The 22,006-nt window shown below is 33.6% G+C and overlaps 4 protein-coding genes across 5 annotated transcripts; 2 read left to right on the forward strand and 2 right to left on the reverse strand.

Moving 5' to 3' along the window:
• Positions 1–4,336: 4,336 nt before the first annotated feature.
• On the reverse strand, positions 4,337–6,221 carry LOC140829956 (11-beta-hydroxysteroid dehydrogenase 1A-like). Its single transcript, XM_073193237.1, has 6 exons — positions 5,877–6,221; positions 5,558–5,750; positions 5,386–5,471; positions 5,159–5,290; positions 4,891–5,055; positions 4,337–4,737 (listed from the first exon to the last, which is right to left on the reverse strand). The coding sequence occupies exons 1-6, from the start codon at positions 6,057–6,059 to the stop codon at positions 4,459–4,461; spliced, it is 1,038 nt and encodes a 345-aa protein (XP_073049338.1). The 5' UTR covers positions 6,060–6,221; the 3' UTR covers positions 4,337–4,458.
• Positions 6,222–7,525: 1,304 nt separating this feature from the next.
• Positions 7,526–9,742, reverse strand: LOC140829288 (uncharacterized). Of its 2 annotated transcripts, none has more exons than XM_073192371.1 (5): positions 9,477–9,742; positions 9,136–9,355; positions 8,680–8,891; positions 8,482–8,569; positions 7,526–8,048 (listed from the first exon to the last, which is right to left on the reverse strand). In XM_073192371.1, exons 1-5 carry the CDS (start codon positions 9,597–9,599, stop codon positions 7,606–7,608), a joined length of 1,086 nt encoding a protein of 361 aa, XP_073048472.1. In that variant the 5' UTR covers positions 9,600–9,742; the 3' UTR covers positions 7,526–7,605. The 2 variants fall into 2 exon arrangements, with proteins under 2 accessions (XP_073048472.1, XP_073048471.1); XM_073192370.1 differs by having other exon boundaries at positions 8,482–8,571; positions 8,679–8,891; positions 9,136–9,361; positions 9,486–9,741.
• Positions 9,743–11,095: 1,353 nt separating this feature from the next.
• Positions 11,096–12,985, forward strand: LOC140829289 (protein BASIC PENTACYSTEINE2-like). Its single transcript, XM_073192372.1, is given in 2 exon segments — positions 11,096–11,985; positions 11,988–12,985. Coding segments are annotated over 2 exon segments (840 nt in total). The 5' UTR covers positions 11,096–11,930; the 3' UTR covers positions 12,773–12,985.
• Positions 12,986–14,235: 1,250 nt separating this feature from the next.
• Positions 14,236–16,473, forward strand: LOC140829290 (UDP-arabinopyranose mutase 1-like). Its single transcript, XM_073192373.1, has 4 exons — positions 14,236–14,685; positions 15,018–15,268; positions 15,372–15,540; positions 15,878–16,473. The coding sequence occupies exons 1-4, from the start codon at positions 14,362–14,364 to the stop codon at positions 16,238–16,240; spliced, it is 1,107 nt and encodes a 368-aa protein (XP_073048474.1). The 5' UTR covers positions 14,236–14,361; the 3' UTR covers positions 16,241–16,473.
• The last annotated feature ends 5,533 nt before the right edge of the window (positions 16,474–22,006 follow it).

Genomic DNA, 22,006 nt, shown 5'->3' on the forward strand with positions numbered 1-22,006 from the left:
TAATCACATTCACTAGTTTCCAATGATATCTGCAGACATGATCACTTGCATAGAAGCAGATCAGTTTCAAATAAAAAAAAAATTATCAAGACTGTTCTACATTGTTCAGAAGTAAGGTGGTGTGATAGTTGAGGATCCCTTGCTCCAGTGGCAAGAATGACTGAATGGGGCTTAGTGGTCCCGAGTTCAATTACTATCGGCTGCGTACGTGCAATTTCTCCAAAAGATCAAAATCAGCTAGCAGAATAAAATGTGAGAGAAATGATGATATAAGAAGCATGAAATATGCGCAGCTCTCTCTTTATGTCTACACATACACAGTTGCCGGAACTGATTGCACACTCTTTAGTATTTTATTTCCCCCACGATCGAGACCATCAAATGTAAGAGAATGATGATATAAGAAGCATGCATGTTGCTGCATTTCCTGCAGCAACATTTCAATGCTCCTTCTCCATGTACGTATGTAATGAATATTAATGAGAATAGAATATTTCTTATGCGTTGATCTTGGTAATTTGATTTCCGTTTTTTGGGAGTTACGTCGCATCGAATCGGACTGGAGAAAATGCGGCTGTAGGCTCTTTTCTCATAAGATTTTGTGAAAGCATTGTTCGGAAGTTACTTTATTGATTCATAAGTTCTCTTCAAGCGTCTCCGACGATTGCCCGGTCAACGACGGTAAGCCTCTCCTTAATGGGCGGACACTTTCCTTCCGATACGCCAACACATTCAGTTACCCACTCACAGTTTCCTCCGTCACTTGCTGAATGCTAATCAATACTTTTTCAAATACTTCTCCAACACGTACTGAAAAACACATGTGTGTATGAGTCTAGACGAAGTTAACTCATGAACCAATATAAAAACCTGTAAATTACGTTCAAAAAAATTATGTTATTATCAAATTTTTTTAAAAAAATTGATACTTTTAAATAATATTAATAATTGGTTTAAACCGTCCTTAATTTAAAATTTGAACAAAGTCAAAAATTAAATAAGACATTAAGTTGGAGCTGAGAGACAGAACAATGACTAAACCATCGTTGTTTGTTGACCAACTAGTCCTTCTACCAATAATGCAATAAAGTATGTACAACTTATAATAATTAATTAAAAGTCAAAAATAAAATGTATTTAATTTTTTTCTTCTTCTTGTGAACTAATAATTGGCCAATTGGGGAATAATTAAATGAAGGAATTGGACTCAATTGCTTCATTGTCTACGTCACAGTACTTGAGCTATAAATAAATTATTAATTATCTCTTAATCATATTTTTTACGTAAATGAAAATAGAATGGAAAATGTCATAAAATATCTATAAATTAATCACGTTGAAATCGTTGAATTATATTCATTTAGAGATGTATTAATTAATCGATATATAATAATGTATTATTTAAAAGAGTATTTTTTTATTCAGTAAATGTAAATCTAATTACATAAAAAATATTATGTTTTACTTGTATCATATTTCTTGAATTAATATAAAAAAAAATTCATTATATGTATATTTATAAAAATATGTAAATGATATTTATTGAATAATTAAATAATATTATATTATATTACCTAATCAAATAAAATTCACCTTTAATTTGAGCTAGCACAAGTATCTCTAGATCTAATTATTTGAATCTCCAGATCCAATTATTTGAGAATAGCAAAAATAATCTTCAAAATTTTTGTTGCAATTTGAAAATGCAAAATCAGATTTTTTGGATATATAATATATATATATATATATATATATATATATATATATATATATATATATATATATATATATATATATATATATATATATATATATATAGAACATACAACATATATATTATAGGCAAATACTTGTGTGAGACGGTCTCACGGGTCGTATTTTGTGAGACGGATCTTTATTTGGATAATCCATGAAAAAATATTACTTTTTATGTTAAGAGTATTACTTTTTATTGTGAATATGGGTAGGGTTGACCCGTCTCACAGATTGAGATCCGTGAGACGGTCTCACATGAGACTTACTCTATATTATATATATAAATAGAACATACAACATTAGTGGCTAATATTTTGATAATCAATCACGTACTCTTTTTAAATATGTTTTTATGATAAATTAATCGTAATCATTTCAACCCATTAATTAATATATAGGCATTTTAAAAACTAATCCGAAAAGGTCAAACAAAAATGTAGGGTATTGATGCGAGAAATTCTAGTCAATCGTGCTAATCACGTGTCATTTTAAATTTTTAGAGAAAAAATGATGTTTCTAACCACCATTAATTGGTATCCAAATCTAGGCAGTTCCGAAACATCAAATTTTTAAATGTTGGAAGAAAGACGAAAGTGTGGAACACAGTGATATATTCTACTGATTCGTTCCAGTATGATTTCCATTAAAACGTGGAAAAAAAAGTTAGTGGACTAAAACCGTGAACGATAGAAAAGTAAAACATATTCAAGTTAGTGAGTTACGTGTGATAATTTGTTGTTTTTGAAACACTGGCGCAAACACTTGACCAAACCATGGCCTGATATTTTTGCTCCATGCTCATATTTCCATTTAAAGAAAGTTGATTCTGCCATTTGAAATTAATCAATGTGTCTACATATTATTTTTAAATGGTTAGCTGTTTCTTCACCTCTCTACGGCGTTGAAATTGGGAGAAGGCCTACCTTAGATTCTCCTCATTTGTCCCATAAAGAACAAATCAATTTGCTCATTCAATCAGGGAACACATTGCTGATCAAATATTTTATCTTGGAAAACTTTAGATATTTGTAATGATAAAAATTAAATCTAAACAATTTATCAAGAAAATCAAAATTTTACAAAAAAATTGTTGCTTTGGACTACCATCTTGCATTGCTATATAAATCGTTAAGTCGATTTAGTAATTAGTAAAGCTGTTCGAACACGAAACCTAGTGTTTGTTATAATATTTACGTTGTATGTATCAGCCAATTTTTCCTTGGATGAATGTAGTAACGCTTTCTATGAGTTGACTTTTTAGTTCCAATTATTAATTGCTATGCGGGTGTCTTATATATACGAGGGTATGGGACTATACAACAGATCGCCTGCCTCATTCAGCGATTGCCCATTTCAAGCATAGGTTTTGACTGTTGAGTTTATCTCTTCCTCCGATACTCTTTTATCTTTTGCATGTGAATTTGTGCGTACATGATCTTGATTTATATATATATATGAGTGTGCGCATGCCAAACCTTTATTCCCTTGCAACCCTTCTCAGATCCCACGATCTTGATTGTTTTTCTCAAGTAAGATTCTTGTTTGCAATTAAACTTTTTTTTGGTGAATCATTTGATGAAAAGATGACCAATTCAAGAAAGCTGACGTTGGGGTCCATGTACAGTTTAGCTTATGACAGAGGTTGAAACAAGCATCCAAAATCTCATCTTTTTTAGCTTTTGATACATGGAATTTGAGCCGGAGATGAGGAAGAAAAGTTCCATATTCAAGAAACTCGAAAGTTATCTGTCGACAAACCCGCTAACAAAATCATCTTCTTCTTCTGGGGCAAGTATGTTTACCAAGAGCAGGTCCTGGCACAGTATCACATCGAATCGCGGAAAAAACCCCAGTAAAACTCGCACTCCTAACGGCTGTTTCTCGGTGTACGTTGGGCCCGAAAAGCAAAGATTCGTGATGGAGACCAAGTACTTGAACCACTCTTTATTCAGGACGTTGCTCGAGGATGCTGAAACGGAGTACGGGTTCAATTGTGATGGCCCTTTACTGTTGCCATGTGAAGTTGATCTGTTTTGCCAAGTGTTGGCTGAAATGAAATGCAGCACAACTCATCTTTATATCTCCAGTGCTTGTTGCAGTTCCTTCGTCAATCCTGCACGACGGCTAAGCTAAAGTGACATGGCCAAAGGGTACTATAGCTCTTACAAGCTACTAACCCCGCCGATAAAACAATTAGTCACTCTTAATCAAGGTCATCAAGCCATGAGTTTATACAAGCAGCTGGGCCCCTCCGATACTCGTGTCCAGGTCTTAAAAGTGGGGAAATTTGAGTAAATCGGGAACGCGTGTAATATTGTACGTACAGGATCCTTGTTAACATGAATGTTACAGGTACTTGCTTTTTAAGTGTTCAAAGTTTATATTGCAGGTGCTATTAATTACAAACATGACTGGTAGTGGTAAACTGGTAGTGGTAAAATTTTGAGTAGAACATGCTTCATACAATATAATACAAAGCCAAATAATATCTATTACAAGCAACACAGGCAAATGAAAGAAAACTAATTAAAAGGTGGTTCTCCGAGATAAACAAACATCATGATCACCGCACCATTTTCCGGGAAAAGTGACATTTAATAAGCTATTCCTCGGCACCTTTTTATTATTACATAATCGATTATCATAATATATAGATAAAAACCCTGAATGGCATACATAAACCAAACATATCCCTCTTCGTAGTCAGGTTTTAATCTTGGGAGATCGGACAGAATCTGGATGTACGACCTCCTTCAAACCTGGGAATTTCGTTATTTTTTGGCTCATGGGTGACGTTTCTGGTTCGGTGATGCAAAACCAGCGGTTAAACCAATCTAGTGCTTCCGGGGACATCATCTTGAAGAAGAACAATGCTCTGAACCAAGATGGCACCGTCAAGTACTTGTCAGCTCGGCACACACTGTTCACTATCTCCTTCGCGCATCGGTCCACGGACTTTATCGGAACAGCGCTCATCACAACCTAATAGTACTTCAAGGTCAGCCAGCTTTTCCAAACAGGTTAACCATATTTGATAGTATATATGTTACATCTTTTTAGTTTCTCACTAATTTGATTCTTAAAAACACAAATGGGTATAAATGAATTAGACCGATAAGTAGCTTGGAGCCTCACATCTCGCATTTCTTGGTCTACTACCATTTTTCCATCTTTTGAAAGGATTTTTCCCTTGGTCATCTCCGACTCAACCAATCCGGGCATGACAATAGTAATTCCTATATCGGACCCAAACTCGACTCGCAACGTTTCAAAGAAACTCACAACGGCAGCTTTGCTTGCCTGGAACCAACCAAAGCAATTAAGATCGTGTTATCGTGATATATACTCAAATGTCCCAAACTGGCTGGGATCATAATTAAACGATGAATTTTCTATACTTCACATTGTAATAGCTTAGTCTTGGTGCGTTCAACCAACTATTGGAAGATGCAATCGCTACAATCTTGCCCTTTGTCATCCTCAGGTATGGAGCGGCAAAATAAGTAGTATAGACCGGACCCCAGAAATTTATGTCCTACCAATTGGGAAATCAATACAATTATCAGTGAAATAAATATAATCTATATATATTTGGACAAAGTTCCCATATTTCAAAATTAGACCATGTACCATAGCAGGTTTGAAGTTTGTAACATCGAAGCTGTCTTCGAACATGCACGCAGGAGTGATCCCTGCTGGTATCACCAAATGATCCACTGAATCCAGAAAATGCAAAAATTTACTTATACATTCCTCTAACAAAAACACATATTAATATATTAATATATCTGCATGTGCTTACATCGCCCAAAATTCTTGATGGCTTCTTCAATCAAACGCTTGCAATCTTCAACTTTCGAAATATCTGTGCGTAGAGGAATAACCAGTGGAGAGCCGAGCCAACGGGCAGTCTCCGCCACCTCTCGCAAAGCCTTGTCTCTTCTAGCCCCAATAACCAAGTATGCACCTCTGCTACCATACTCATAAGCTAGATGCTTTAAACATATATATATGCATTCAAAATCAGTTTATTCATTAATGCACTTCGAATTATTGCACAAATTGTGTAAATCGTGCATGGACATATACACATATTAAGTATATTTTCGTTTACAATATACCTCACCGATTCCAGAAGAAGCTCCGGCGATTACCACAACTTTTCCAGCGACATTCTCCCGGAAAATGGAGCGGAAGACATAGCGGAGCGACCTGAAACAAAGATACACTGGAAACAAGAACAAGAACGCATTGAAGGTGAATATTGGTGCGAAAATGTTCAAGAACAAGGTAACCAAATCCATGGCTCAAAAACACTTAACTGCTAAATGCGAATAAGCCCGATTGAGGGAATATAAAATGCATGAAGAATAAATGTTGCATGAAAGAATATTGACACGTTCGGTGTTGGATGGACAGCTGCATATCTTCGTGGTCATTTTTCTACGAACCTCTTCACTGACATGGATTCCTGAAAATCATCGATTCAAAGTTAAAAAGAGTGGAGACTTTTAAGAATTGGCCAATGAAACATCTACATTGCAAATAAATATATATATATATATTATGTGAAAACTATTTCAACCTCAAAATTAATTCCATCTCATGCATTTTATCCAATTATAATGAGACAATTAACATAGCTTCTCAAATATTTGAAACATGAAGTTTATAAGTGATCCAATTATGAATAGAACAAGTGACACAACTATGAGCAATCCAACACATAATTTATTAATTTACTTATATCAGATCAAATATGAACATTTTTCTAACGGGAAAACAACATTTTGGTAATCTCATTTCCATTTTATTTTTTTATTTTTGGTTTTGTTTACAAATTGTAATATTTTTCCTCATTTTTCAGTCTTTTTTATCATAATTATTTATCATGCTACGTCGTCATTTCCAGTATCAAGTCAAATTTTTTATGCTACGTAAATATTATGATGAAAAATGACTACAGATGTGAAAAATACAAATTAATGGACTGAGAATATGATAAAAATGAAAAATATACAACTTAGAGAACTACAAATATTATTGTCCATTTCCTAATGATATACTGAATTTTCCTAGATATTTAAAATATGATACATTTGATTAAAAAAAACATAACATAAAAAGGCGAGAAATACAGTAAAAATAATAATTATACAGGTAAATTTTTACAATGATGAAATCTATCTTTTGAAAAAGAACAACAAATAGTTAGAATCCAATATTGTTTAATCTTACTTTAGGAAACAAAAGGGGAAAAAGAAGCACCCGTGACCTTAGTTTAGAACGCGTCTAGAGTGGGATATATAAATCCTATATCCAAGTCTAATTAGGTGTATAAACGAACTGATTCAGTTCGCAAATTTTTTGAACCGACAAAAAAAGATACTTATCGAATTCGAGCCGAACTCTAATATTTTGAACTTTTTTCGAATCAAACTCGAACCAGATTATTTTATTCGATAGTTCGCGAACTCTAATATTTTACTAAGATAATATAATTATATATTAAATTAATAAATTTCGAATATGAGTACTTATTTTAATCAATAATTCAAATAGTTCACAAACATATTTGAATATTTCGAGTCGAACTCGAAATTTAATTCAAAGTGAATTCGAGCCAAAAGTTTTAAAATTTTGGAATTCGAATTGAGCTCAAACTTTAATAGAAGTCAATTTGAGTTGAATTCGAACGTTCAAATTTTCGATATATTTAACTCAATTCGATTAATCTACGCCCCCGTGAAAATTAGATTTTCCTCACATGTAGAGTATAAAATAAGGATCATGTCAATAGTGTAGGACGTGAATTGAAACCCCCAATCTGCCCCTCGTGATTCCCGACATTTACATAACAAAACAGGCATTTGGATTCTCATCACTGAATATCTGTGGAGGAGGATATGTCGCGTACGAGTCTTCTATATACCTTTGATGATCAGGATAGACCTGATAGTTCTGAGGGTAATTGTGGAATATTTCATTCCTTTTGAAATCCATTTTCGAATCCTCGTCCTGATCTCCACCCTCTGGTTCGAACACCAGAGAATTTTTCTCTTCGCTTTCTCTGTCTTTTTCAACTTTCTTGGTCTCTTTTTCTACTTCCTCCGCTTTCTTCACATTATCCCCTTCTTTCTGCTTTTCCTCCGGTTTCGTCTCTGGCTCCACCTTTGAGATCACAGCGTGTTTTCCCGTTCTCTTCCACACATAATCGGCGAGCGTTTCGGGTTCAAATACGCCTTTCACAGTCACTTGTGAGCACTTTAGGTCTGGCTCTGCGCTTTTCACTCCTACACATGGAGAACATTGTATCATTGTATGTGTTAGATGCTACTCACAATTTCTTGATTCATCTGGAACTAACCATTACATCAATTACATACGCAGATGGTTGCCCATGATTCTACAAGCGAACAATTTAATAATATTAAACAAAGAAAGTTTGAAAGAAAGGAAACATGATCTAATGAAATGAATATAATATTATGTTGCTATATAAAAATGGTGTATACAGATTCCACTGATTACGAATAATATAGAATCATCCGATTCCTTTATGATCTCATAGATGCAAAAAGAGGTAAAGACTAATAAAGAGTAAGGATCTTTGCGACCACAGCCTGAAAGGATAATCAAAGCAAAAACAGGACAACATTTGTAAAAACTTTAGAAGGCCACAAAAGTTTGTTCGGTTTCCCCTTTTTGAGCAAATAAAAATCATACCTTTCATTCTTTCAATACGTTTCTTGATTTCTTGAGCACAAGCTTCACAATGCATGTACACGCCCAACACGACTGTAACCACAGGAGGCTGGAACAAAAAGAAACGCAACTTACATGAATCCAACAACCCAACAAATTCTGAAATTTAAAAAAAAAAGTAAAAATGGCAAATTAAGTTGAAAAAAATGAACCGGTAACCTCCTCCTCTTTCTTCTCTTCAGATTTCGCCACCTCTATTTTTTCTTCAGGCTTCTTGTGGCCTTCAGCCGGTGGCTTCGGGATCGGTGAAATAAGCTTCACTTGGCGGTGGCTCTTCTTCTGAACCCTCTCCAAGATCTTGAGTGGATCTGCTTTTTCACCTTTCACAACCACTTTACTGGTCCTACAATCTGTTATCACGTCTTCGACTCCTGAAAACCCCCAAAAGAAAAGCTTAAAAAGTTTCTACGAAGTGGCAATCTACCTGTTTAACATTTATCAAGAAATGGGAAATAATTGGAATTTTTTTTATCAGTGTCCATTTTCGGAGGAAGTCCGTAAAAGAAAACGCTTCAAATTTCACATAATGTGCGGGTAAAAAGAACTGATTTTTAGTGAAAATATGAAAAGCCCAGAAAAGAAAAGAAGGTATAAAATCCATTTATTAATAATTACCTTCAAAATCCTGGAGACATCTGCTGACTTTTCTAGCACATCCTTCACAATGCATGTAAACCTTCAAGATAATTTCTTGCGGCGGAAGAGGCAGCTGTGGCTGTTCCGCCGCCTCGGGTTCTTCGGGTTTCATCTTATCCTCACTAATTTCCTCAGTCTTAGGGGCTCCTCCTTTGCTTCCCCCCTCCGCCGGCTTCGCTGCCTCCCCTGTTGTCTTCTTCTCTTCCTGCATAAAAGCACACACGCCCACATAAATAAGCGAGTCACCAATGCATTAACAAAACGGTTTACAGATTTCTTTAAATAAAAAAATGTGCGCGGAGAGATGACAGCGGATGAACGAATAAGACCTCTCCCATTTCTGCTGCTTTCTTTCCTCCGGTGTAGGAATGGAGCGGAGGATGCATGATACAGCTCAGATGTACCTTGTTCAAACAGAGACAACTGCACTGCTTGTACTTCATTTATTTCATTTTTCGTTTTCTTGGCCGAACACACTCGCACAGAAGAGCACACGCAGTGTGTAGTTTCTTCAAAGAGAAATGGTACTTTGGCAAGAAACTCGCCCCGACGGGTGAAATCACCACAATTCTATGTATGTCTTTTTTAAAAAGAAAATTAAAATAAAAAGCATGCTCCTCACCCCCCGGCCCGACAAGAATGTGAGAGGAGGTAAATCATGGTGACTCAACCAACCAGCAACAGCTAGACCTTATGCTACGCCGCGCACAAGGAGCTCCCCCTCATTGGAGGGAATTTAACTCCCACACTGCCGCTTGCGAGACTCGATCCCTGATCATTGCTCCAAAATTTACTGCTGCTGACCAACTGAGCTAAGCCCATGCGGGCCAATAAAAAACATCTATGTCTTTTAATATAGTGGTTTTGTTTTTAGTCTTTTCCTACTCTGATACTTAAAAAAGGTTATTTAAATGAAAACTCATGTTACTTTGATATTTGAAACTTACATATTAGATTTTCGCCAGTAAGAAGAGTAAGAAAAAACAATTATTGTTACCTAATAATTATTTATGTTAAGTATAGCGGATGAAACTAATTTTGTCAAAAACTGATGTGAGACGATATTATGAGTCGTATTTTGTGATATAGATCTTTTATTTGAATCATTTATAAAAAATATTACTTTTTATGCTAAAAATATTATTTTTTATTGCGAAAATCAGTAGGGTTAATCTGTCTCACAGATAAAGATTCTTGACATTCTCTCACAAAAAACCTACTTAAAGATTTTAGTTACATTTTGTGTTTTTATATGGTGAATTTAAACTGCTTTATATTTATTTATCTTATAGTATTTTAGTATTGTGGGGAAAAAAATAATTAATGAATTCATCGTTTATATTTGTGAAACTTTCATGTACGATTTTCATCAATTTAGAATTTGAAATTTTAAAATTTTACTAAACTAATCTTAGAAACTTTTGGTGGAGAATGATGTGTTGGATAAAAAAGTAATTTTATGTTTTTAAAATCCAAATCCCACAAATCTTATCAAATTTGACGGGATTTGGATATATTTGTGGAAATCCCATAAAATTCTAAGCAAATCCGAATCTTTTTTTTTTTAACATCTTGTCAAACAGTAAAAATATGATTTTGAAATTCAAATCTCATGAAATCCTCCCAAATCATGATTACCAAATAAAAATATGATTTTGAAATTCAAATCTCATGAAATCCTCCCAAATCATGATTACCAAATACATTGTTAGAGAAATTACTTATTTTATTTTTTAAAAGAATAAAAAATAATAATAATAACTGGCCTTTTTTTTACAAAAACCAAATCAATCGAACGGAATTAAAATCGATAATTTCAATTGGTATCTGAAATAACAGAATTGTTAAAAAAAACTAGAAATTTTATTTTAAAAGAACACAATATAAAATCATATTTAATAAAAAATTTATTAGTTATATTTTTAAATTATGATTTGCTGTCCTCCCTTACCATGATTGTCCCCATCTCCGAAGCTTAATATTCTATCAGACTTGATGGTCGATTTTGAATTTTCGTCAAATTTTTGTTAAGATTTGTTCTGTTCCGTTTGTTTTCAAGTGTTGTTTTGGATCTGTTCAGTCTACTCTTCTTCAGATCTGGTTCTAAATTCTAAATATCGATTCTTTTGTGAATTTTTTTCGTTCGCTCGATTACTTTGGCGATTTTCGACGTGGGATTTTGAACGATTAGAGATCCGTTTGATTCTTCAGTTGTTTTGTGGAATTTCGTCTGGGTTTATTCATTTCCTTGAACTTTCCAGATCTTACTGGTGTTTCAGTTCTTGAAATTTTGTGGGGTTTTTGGGTAATTTTGAATCTCCGTCTTTGTTGAAATGCGGGTTGTGCTTCAATTAGAATTCTACTCCACACTTCCCGGATTTTGGTGCCCAACGTTTGCCAATTTTTCTTAGAATTTGAACCATTTAGTTTGAGTCCAGTGTCGTGAGATTCCAAAGGCTATAATAATATTATCAATTTCTGTCTTTCGGTTGGTATTCTCGCTTGTCTTGTTTGGCGTGCTTTGCTTCTCTGATCTTGGTTTAATAAATTTCAAGATAGTTGTGTTTATTGGGTGCAATGCTGAGGAGGTGCTTGCTCCATCTATTCTTGTCCAGCTAATTCGTCTTTGAATTGTTTGCCAGTCAAATTCTTTAGCAATTTGGTGTCTTTATCTTCTTGGATGCTAATTTTTATTATTAGCGGGTTTCTCTTACATGAAATTATGTTGAGGGTTCATTGGATGTGATTTTCTTTTCCCTCATTCGCTAGAAGTTATGGACGACGACAGCATGAGGAATTGGGGTTATTATGAACCTCCACTTAAAGGGCATCTGGTTTGCAGCTAATGTCTTCTATGGTCGACCGAGACACGAAGCCTTTCCTATCTGGATGCGATAATCCTTTGATGGTTTCACCCAACAGTGCTTTCCATCCTCGAGATTGTGTGGTTACCGAGCCTCCTGTCACGCACATGGACTATGTTAGAGATAGCTGGATAAATCACCGGGAAAAGTTTTTGCATATGTTTCCATCAAACTCTTACGGCTCAATTCTTGCAGAAACTTCTGACAGTCACCAATTCATGCCTATGCCACACCAACCCGATGCAGATATAAAATCAGGCTCGAAAGAGCTGGATATTAAGAAGGAAGCTAGTCCTCCTTTGAAAAAGAGGGCTGCTGCTCCTGCTAATCCAAAAAATCCCAAAGGAAAGAAGCCAAGAAAAGGTCCTCTGCCAAAGGAAAATGACAATCCCTCTGTTCGCCGTGCAAAAGCGGCTAAAAAGAACGTGGATGTCGTGATAAATGGTGTTGATATGGATATATCTGGCATACCGATTCCGGTTTGCTCTTGTACTGGTACTCCGCAGCAGTGTTATCGATGGGGATGTGGGGGATGGCAATCGGCTTGCTGCACAACTACTATATCAATGTATCCTTTGCCTATGAGCACCAAAAGACGAGGAGCCAGAATTGCTGGACGAAAAATGAGCCAGGGAGCTTTCAAGAAAGTCTTGGAAAAACTAGCAACCGAAGGCTACAACTTTACCGGCCCAATTGACTTGCGGACTTACTGGGCAAAACATGGTACCAACAAGTTTGTGATTATCAGATAAACTTATGCCTACACGCCGGAGCTGTAATTGATGGGTTGCAAAAAAGGTGTTTTATTCCCCCAAGATGTTTCGATTCTAATACATCCTTGTTGTATAGATTATGCCCAACTTGGTACAAAATTCAAGTCGTCGATCACGTTGTGTTTCATGGAAAACGCCATGTATTTTGTTAAAATTGTGTTCATATGAAACTTCTTTTATATTGATAGCTGATTAACATTCTTGAAATTTCATATAAGATCATGCATCATATTGAGATGACATGACGAAATATGTATGATATATGAAGACAAAATTAAAATATATAGATAATATAATGATCCACGGCTCTCGTTATCTCCAAGTCACGACGACATGTTAAAAATATTATTCAACCCAGAAGAATTTATTAAAACCAACCGACAAAATATTCCCATCATTTTCATAAAATATGAATTTTCTCTTTGTCGCCAACGCAAGTTGTGGCTGTTTTTATCTCTAATTCGATTAACAAAAAATATTGGTCAATAATTTTATTGATACTGATAATAAATATATAGCTAGATATGATATTTAGCTCGAAACAAGATTTTTAATGTTTTTTTTTTACGGAAATCGGATCTCATAATGGAACAATCATACATTTGACCATAAAAATCCACTTAATTTTAAATTCAAATTTTTCTCTATCGATTTAATAATTCTTTCATATTGTATGTACTACTTACGGAGTACGGAAAATAATAATATAATAATAAAATTACAATATTACCCTTCTTATGCAATTATCAGACTATTTTATATGATAATTTTGTAATATAAAAACAAGGAAAACTTCAAAAATGGCGAAGAAAACGTGAGGAGACAGGCAACCCCATGTGAAATTAACACCACAAAAGTCAAATTAATCTCAACAAAAACCACCCTCTACATAAGTTGAATTAATTCCCTAATTTGGTTAATACAACTTAGTTATTTTAAATTTTTTATTGTAAATATCAATTAATTTGAAAATTTTGAAAAAAAAAAATATCAAATCTCAAACGAATCAAACTTACGAAAAAGATGATATACTAACACAATTTATGTGATATAGTCTGACATATAAAAATGAATATTCGATCTAATTTGAACTATGAAAAATATTATTTTTAATGTCATATAATTTATTCTATATGAGTGAAAATATCGATATTTTATATATATAAAATTATTAGATTTCACTGAATGTATGAATATAATCGATTATTGACGTAGAAACCGTTACACAAAAGATCTCCCCACAAATTTATTTATAGATATTTAGATTAGAATTTAGAGTAGATTCAATTGATATTTTGTATAAATTTAACTCGATATATGTAAAATAAACAAACAAACAAAAAACAAAATTGATTCTTTTATTTGATTTTTGTCAAAATTTTAGGAAATAAGATTTAAGAATGGTATTAATTGGACGTTGAATGTGTTCCACTCTGTAGTCACTCCTTTCTCGTTACGATATTACGCGCATTCCACGCCCCTATAAATTCCCCCCGAAACACCCCAATCACTTCGCCATCACCACTCCAAGATCTGATTGATTCTCTATCTCTCTATCTCGGAAAACCATGTCGAAGCCAGCAACGTCGGTGATACCGCCGCTCAAGGATGAGTTGGATATAGTGATACCCACCATCCGAAACTTGGATTTCTTGGAAATGTGGAGGCCGTTCTTTCAGCACTACCATTTAATCATCGTCCAAGACGGAGATCCGACCAAGGTTATCAAAGTTCCTGAGGGATTTGACTACGAGCTCTACAATCGGAATGATATAAACAGGATTCTTGGCCCTAAGGCCTCTTGCATCTCCTTCAAGGATTCTGCTTGCAGGTGCTTTGGATTCATGGTGTCTAAGAAGAAGTATATCTACACCATTGATGATGATTGCTTTGTAAGTTCTTCGTTTTTCCGATTCTTGGTTTTTTAATTTTTTCGGGTTTTAGGGATCTGGGAAGTCAACGGTCATTGAGAATATGGTTTTGAAAGATATTCCTTTTAGATTTATTATTTAAGACTTAACTAACCATGTATTATACGTTTGAACATGCTCATATTACATGTCTGGCGTATAATATCCTGAACAAAGTATACCGGAATTGTACGTACAATGTACATGTATCTTTTAGTTCTTATGTGTAATGTTTTATGCTTCTATATTGTTTATCATATAATTTGTTCGATACTGCCATGTTATTTGAAACTTGATTATTGAAATGGAAAAAGGTGGCCAAAGATCCAACTGGGGAAGACATCAACGCATTGGCTCAACACATTCACAATCTGCTCACTCCATCCACACCTTTGTTTTTCAACACATTGTACGATCCATTCCGAGAAGGAGCAGATTTCGTGCGTGGATACCCTTTTAGCATGCGTGAAGGTGTGCCAACCGCGGTTTCTCATGGACTCTGGCTCAACATTCCCGATTATGATGCCCCCACCCAGCTTGTTAAACCCCGGGAGCGCAACACGAGGTTGGTTGATGTGTTTGATCTTGCCGCATTTTTGTATCATATCTTGTCTCTAGATACTGCAAAATAGTGGTACATGTGCACTTATGTTGGTTTGTAAACATAGGTATGTTGATGCTGTTTTGACTATTCCAAAGGGCACTTTGTTTCCCATGTGTGGTATGAATCTTGGATTTGATAGAGAACTCATTGGTCCTGCAATGTATTTCGGGCTCATGGGTGATGGCCAGCCTATTGGGAGATATGACGACATGTGGGCTGGCTGGTGTACTAAGGTAGCTTCTTCACACGATCTCCTTTCACACTTTGCCCACAGTTTATAATTCTTAGCATTGTGATGAAGCGTCGATCTCAGGATTAGAGATTTAGGTTGCATAATTTAACCGTTGCTCATTGTCATATGTGTGGGGGTAAATGTATAGGGGGCCGAGCTTGGTGGTTCACCCCTGCTTCAAAAGGGATAAAAATATAATTCTTCAAAATTTCAACTTTCGACACCCAATTTCTTCTACGGCTTATCTTCAGCATTGTAGTTCAGACAAATAAAAAATCATGGCCAAACTCAAAGTTTTATTTCCTAGAACTCAATGAGTTGAAAATAATAAAATCCAGGTTATCTGTGACCACTTGGGTCTAGGAGTGAAAACTGGTCTGCCATATATCTGGCACAGCAAAGCTAGCAACCCATTTGTCAATCTGAAGAAGGAATACAAGGGCATATACTGGCAGGAAGATATCATTCCATTCTTCCAATCTGTTACCCTGCCCAAGGACTGTACCACCGTGCAAAAGTGTTACATTGAGCTTTCCAAGCTTGTCAAGGAGAAGCTCAGCCCAATTGACCCCTACTTCCAGAAGCTCGCTGATGCTATGGTGACATGGATTGAGGCATGGGATGAAATCAACTCGACTACTCAGTTGGGGGCTCTGTCACTAGATGGCAAGAAGGATGATTCGGCTTCTAAGAAGAAGTAGACTTTACTGCCTTTTTTTGGTTATTATATATTTTCACAAACTTCTTCATAATTCATTGAATCTAGAGATTCCGTTGTGCTTTTCTTTCAATTATAGCATTGTAACAATGAGTTATCTATCCCCTCGGACGGATTAAAGGTTTTAAGCTATTTTGATATTTAAATCTTGTGGGTACAACGTTTATCATACAAGATATATTATTGCATAACTGAATGTCATGGTATTCCGTTTTAGTTCGTTCGCTTCTCAATCGATTATGGTGTTTTTTATGATAACTCGCCAAGCTGGGCAAGAATGTTCATTTTGGCCCGATCATCTGTTGGTTATAAGGTAACCGCCGCTGCGCTTGTCTGGCCAGCAATATGTTACCAGGAAATCTTTTGTCGGCGTGGAGGGGACTCGTTTTGGGTTGAATCTCATCCATCCCCGTGTTACGTAGTCCGAAACCATATTGCCGACTATGGGCGTAGATGCATGTAGGGTGCAAGACAAAAGCTTTGTCATAATTGAATCTTGAATTTGAGACACGATCCCAAGCTTATACATGTTTGTATGATCATCATAATCTCATACATTAACATATATATATATATATATATATATATATATATATATATAACAATATATATATATATATATATATATATATATATATATATATAACAATATATATATATATATATATATATATATATATATATAACAATATATATATATATAACAATATATATAATATATATATATATATAACAATATATATAATATATATATATATATAACAATATATATATATATAACAATATATATAATATATATATATATATATAACAAGTGATTCTTGGAGATTTGATTTGATTGAACCATTCCAACATCATCCCCTCTCCCCAATAACTTTTCATCAACAAATAAGTTTGGTAAAAATCCAATAAATTACATGTATATTCCATTTGAAAGAAATAACATTACCCCATAATTAAGGAAGAAATAAGTTACCTGCATTGCCTATTTTATACCAACGACAATGGTGATGATGATCACGATCAAGAAAATATTGTAGTTGTACCGGTATTCAATCGCGCTCTTTAATTTGTTTCGTTTAAATTCATGCCTTTACTGGATTCTCAAGATTTATAAAGCATGAGGGAAAAACAATATGGAGAAAAATATTAAATGAGAAAAGGAAGAAAAAAATTTCAATCGAAATGTTCAGGTCTCCATTCTCATTAAAAAGGTTTCTTTTATATATATTGCAAAAATATATGCAACGAAATTAGGATGTCCCTGTCTACCAAGTTTTAATATAAATCATAATCACTAATTAAAGCTTTTTTATTTAAAAAAAATGACTATTTTAAAGTCTTTCGCCGGCTAAAAAATCAAATTTAAATTCAAATATAAAATTTTCATGTGGTGCACATCTGAAAAATCAAGAACCTATGCGCAGAGATATTTATATCAGATATACACAAGAGTTTAATTTGGTAAAAAAGATCGAATTTATTGAAGATGATCCAATATTTAACATCTCTTTCATGAGTAGGTCTATCGTGAGACGATCTCACGGATATTTATCTGTGAGACGGGTCAACCCTACCGATATCACAATAAAAAGTAATACTCTTAACATAAAAAGTAATATTTTTTCATGGATGACCCAAATAAGATATTTGTCTCACAAAATATGAGCCGTGAGACCGTCTCACAGAAATTTTTGCCGTCTTTCATTTGATTTATTCCAAGGTTCTAAAAAGCGTGAAGCGCCCCGAAACGCGGATGTCGAGCTCCAAGCTTTTCAAGCTTAAGCGAGATTAGCACAGGCTTAAGCGTGAAAAAGCGTTTTTTATATTCAGTGTAATTGTAATTATCTCAAACCAATAAATAGATAAAATAATACATAAATATAATAAATTTTATGTCTGATGCATTAATTCTCATATTTATAAAATCATAAAATATGAAAATTACAATCTTAATTTGTTTTTGCAACTAAAACACATTAAAAATGTTAAATATTTGTCAAATCATTATCAGACATGCTTAATCATAATTAAAATTAAAAAATAAACATCTAAATTATAAACCTAATTTATTATTTTAAAATAAAAAAACATACCTTCAAAATAAAAAAATTAATAGATGCGATCAATTGTGGTTAAGCACGCTTAATTAAACACCTTAATTATGCTTAATTCGGTCAAACTACAGTTTGACCGTTTTTTTTCCGCCTTCTCAGAAGCGGGGCGTTTTTGCCAAGCTTCAAGCTTAAGCGAGCTTAAACGGGGCTTAAGCGAGCTTTTTAGAACACTGATTTATTCCTCTCCGAATTAAAAGTTTTGGAGTAAATGTTTGCAGGGGGGAAAGAAAACTAGCGAGGATTTTTTCTAGTAATAAATAGTAAATACTCAACCTTCTTATTCATTAACAAACCCATTTTTGTATCACAAATAAGAAATTAAGTTGACTATTAAGCTTATTAAAATCACGAATAAAATGTTGTTTTCATCTAGAAATAATTTAAAAAATGTAATAATTTTCAAAATTGGTTCTTGGAATAAACTTTCATTGACATAGACTCAAATTAAACAACGCCATTCAGAAGGAGACAAGTGCTGAATTCATTGATTAGTCGGAAATCTAAATTGATTCTTATTTTTTAAAAATATAATTTTAATTTTCTGGTCTGCTATGTTCAAACACGAGAAGACCATTTATTCTAAAATGTTACTAAATATGTCGTGATTTGTATGATATATTAAATTTTCTTTTCGAATATAGAGTTCAATTGATTGATGCAACTTTGACAACAAATGTTGTGAAAATTAATACCAATTTCAATGTCTCAAATTTACTGACAATTTCCATTAATAAATATTACAATTAAAAATCAATCCTCATAATTAACGTTCTGAAACAAAGGAATTAACTTCATCCATGATGAATTCTTCGACTCAATCCTTCAAGAAAAATTTAAAAATCAAACGAATCAGATATATTTAAGTATATCGGCCGCCTTGACGATAAAAAAATTTTGCAGTCTAAAATGAATATGTAATGAGAGCAGCCATATGCTAAATAATTTTATTCAAGACCATAAGTACGTATTAAGCTACCTATAAAAATAAAAAAACTGAATGCCTTAAAAACGCTTGAGCTCGTGTTGCTTAACCTTAAAAATAAAAATAAAAAATGGATGTCTTAAAAAATTTGGTCACGATTAAATTAAAGGACAAATATATATATATATATATATATATATATATATATATATATATATATATATATGTATATATATGTATATATGTATGTATGTAGACACACACACAGTCTCTTAAATCATAGAATTTGAAATGTTCACTTTCTTTTGGAGATGATTGTTCTCTTCTTGAAGATCTCTATACTGCATAAACAAAAATAAAGAGTAGGGTATGAATTTTCATAATAATGTAATAATGGATCCTCTTGTTGATATTGTTAATTAAATGGATTTGAATACTCAACAGTGTTGAAAATACAGTACTTGGTACTGTGCACTTTTTATACGAGATAATCATGTGATCATCTCGTTTTATCTGAGAACTTTTTAAAATTATCTCATAAGGTGTGATATCCACAAGACAAATATGTGATTATCTCATGTAAAAAAATGCATAGCACCAAATGCTGTATTTTCAACACTGTAGAGGATCCAAATCCTAATTAAATAAACATTAAATTCCCCTTTCAAAAAAATCAAACATTAATCTTACCCTTCTCTTGAGGTAGTTTATGTCTTCTGCAACGATACGCCACTGTGAAATTTAAGACATCCTCTGATTAATTTATATGTTCTGTGATTTAAATTATGAAGCTAGCCATTTTAGTAAAAGATTTTCCTAACAAATATATAAATGTATCAGTATACAACATTAATCACTAGATTAGGGACATTGGATGAGAAATATCAGAACTTACAATTTGATAACAGTTTCGTTTTGGAAAGTTGACACTAGGGAGGGTGGTTTTTAGGTCTTGAATTCAAGATCCCTTCCAACTTTAGGAAGGCTCATGCCGCTAGACTACCAAATTCTGAGCTATATGCTTGTAAAATACTACCTTTTTAGAGCGAAATCGTTCGACACCAATCCTCATCTGGCGTTCCAGTTGTTTCAAGTCTTTCATGCCTAGCCCTGATAGATTTTCTCTAGCAGAATGCCTTTGTAGGAATAAGAAATATATTACGTACATGATAATAATGAGTATGAAAATCTTTTTTTCTAATTAAAAAAATGAAGATTTGGTGAAATTTGGAACAGATCACACACTTATCTCTTGCTCCCAAAGCAGCTACCGTTCTCCTCAGATCATCAATTTCATTCCTTCATACCTAGAAAAAAAGAAACAAATTAGTTATATATACTACTGCATCAATTGATTGGAAAGAAAATTGTTTAAATTATTAAAATTAATATTGTGATAATTCCTTGATCAGTTTGTGCTCTGTCCATGGACACACACACACACACATACTTCCATGGTTGTGAAGCCTTGATCACTTGTTTGAGTAATTCCCACTTCAGTTTTGTACCTTGCTGTGGTCCTATGAATGCTGCATCCACGTACAAACCCGCAAAAATATCTCATCGCAATGTTCGTACATGATCAGCAAAGAAACAACAACAACGAGCCAAGATTCTTGAATTAATGACATACTCATGACTAGAGAAATGATTATAAGCTTTGCCAGAAGGAGAGAAAACGAGGACTGTTGCACCTCGGCATCGCAGAGAACTGATAGCTTAAAAGCTTTCTTTAGCAACCCATTCCTTCTATTGAGAATGTTACTTGCCTGTTTGTGGGATTCTCGATTCGTTTCAGTTCCACTTTCCCTCTCCCCATCTATGCATGCGTCTGTCTGCAAATCCTAAATTCCCAGCAAACGGACGAGACACACGCGTTGCATGTGGAATACGTACAACAAATTAATAATATAAATTGAAGACACTTGCAGAAAATTAAATAGAAAAACTATGATTTGGGTAGCATAACAAAAAAAATACATGACATATCCTTAATTACAAATAATGAGAACTTTGAAGTTCTCCGCTTTCTATAAGCGAAGATATGGACTTCAATTAATAAGAAGTCTTGCGAGTTGTTCAATAATCAAAGGCAGAGCTTTTCTGCAAAAATAAAAAAAAACTGTACAATCATTAGGAATTGTACGCCAAACAAATAAAAGTTTAAGGAGTAGACAAATTTAATAAATTATCATGGATGAAAATCAAAAGAATTTTAACTAAACAAATATAAATTTAATAACAAATGTAAGAGGAAACAAAAAACTGAAAAGAACACGGGAAAAAGAACGAAGGAACGTGAAATTATTTTTAATCATATTAAATAAAATGGCAGAAATAATTTAAAACACAATAAATTCAAACACACCAAAAAAGTTTGAATCCATTACCTTAAGGATTATCTATTCACCATTAAAGCCTCTTAACATGCTTGTTTTGTACTTAAGAAAGTAATTTTAAAAAAATGCTTGTGATGGAAAATAGAGACAATTATGAAGAATTTTTATTTTATTTTATTGTTAGAACATTTGAGAGATGACGTCAAAATTCACTTACGAAAAAATAAAATACATATCCAATACCTCTATATTGTATTAATTTGTCACCGCAAAGACTCAAAAATAGAGTCAGAATAATCAATATGGATGGGAACAAGTTACGATCTTCACTTGTCATGAAGTTTGTTTTTTCTTGAAAATACGGTAATATT

This window comes from Primulina eburnea, chromosome 4, assembly GCF_022965805.1.
Source record: "Primulina eburnea isolate SZY01 chromosome 4, ASM2296580v1, whole genome shotgun sequence".
NCBI classification, from domain to species: Eukaryota; Viridiplantae; Streptophyta; class Magnoliopsida; order Lamiales; family Gesneriaceae; genus Primulina; species Primulina eburnea.

Excerpts from the sequence above, each read along its gene's own strand:
- LOC140829956 (XM_073193237.1), bottom strand. The coding sequence starts at position 6,059 with ATGGATTTGGTTACCTTGTTCTTGAACATTTTCGCACCAATATTCACC. Across the intron at positions 5,056-5,158 it reads CAAGACTAAGCTATTACAAT|GCAAGCAAAGCTGCCGTTGT; the intron begins GTGAAGTATAGA and ends GGTTGGTTCCAG. Across the intron at positions 4,738-4,890 it reads TAGACCAAGAAATGCGAGAT|GTTGTGATGAGCGCTGTTCC; the intron begins GTGAGGCTCCAA and ends AAGTACTATTAG.
- LOC140829288 (XM_073192371.1), bottom strand. The coding sequence starts at position 9,599 with ATGAAGTACAAGCAGTGCAGTTGTCTCTGTTTGAACAAGGTACATCTG. Across the intron at positions 9,356-9,476 it reads AAATGGGAGAGGTCTTATTC|AAGAAGACAACAGGGGAGGC; the intron begins GTTCATCCGCTG and ends ATGCAGGAAGAG. Across the intron at positions 8,892-9,135 it reads ATGTCTCCAGGATTTTGAAG|GAGTCGAAGACGTGATAACA; the intron begins GTAATTATTAAT and ends GGGGGTTTTCAG.
- LOC140829290 (XM_073192373.1), top strand. The coding sequence starts at position 14,362 with ATGTCGAAGCCAGCAACGTCGGTGATACCGCCGCTCAAGGATGAGTTG. Across the intron at positions 14,686-15,017 it reads CCATTGATGATGATTGCTTT|GTGGCCAAAGATCCAACTGG; the intron begins GTAAGTTCTTCG and ends AAATGGAAAAAG. Across the intron at positions 15,269-15,371 it reads CCCCGGGAGCGCAACACGAG|GTATGTTGATGCTGTTTTGA; the intron begins GTTGGTTGATGT and ends TTGTAAACATAG.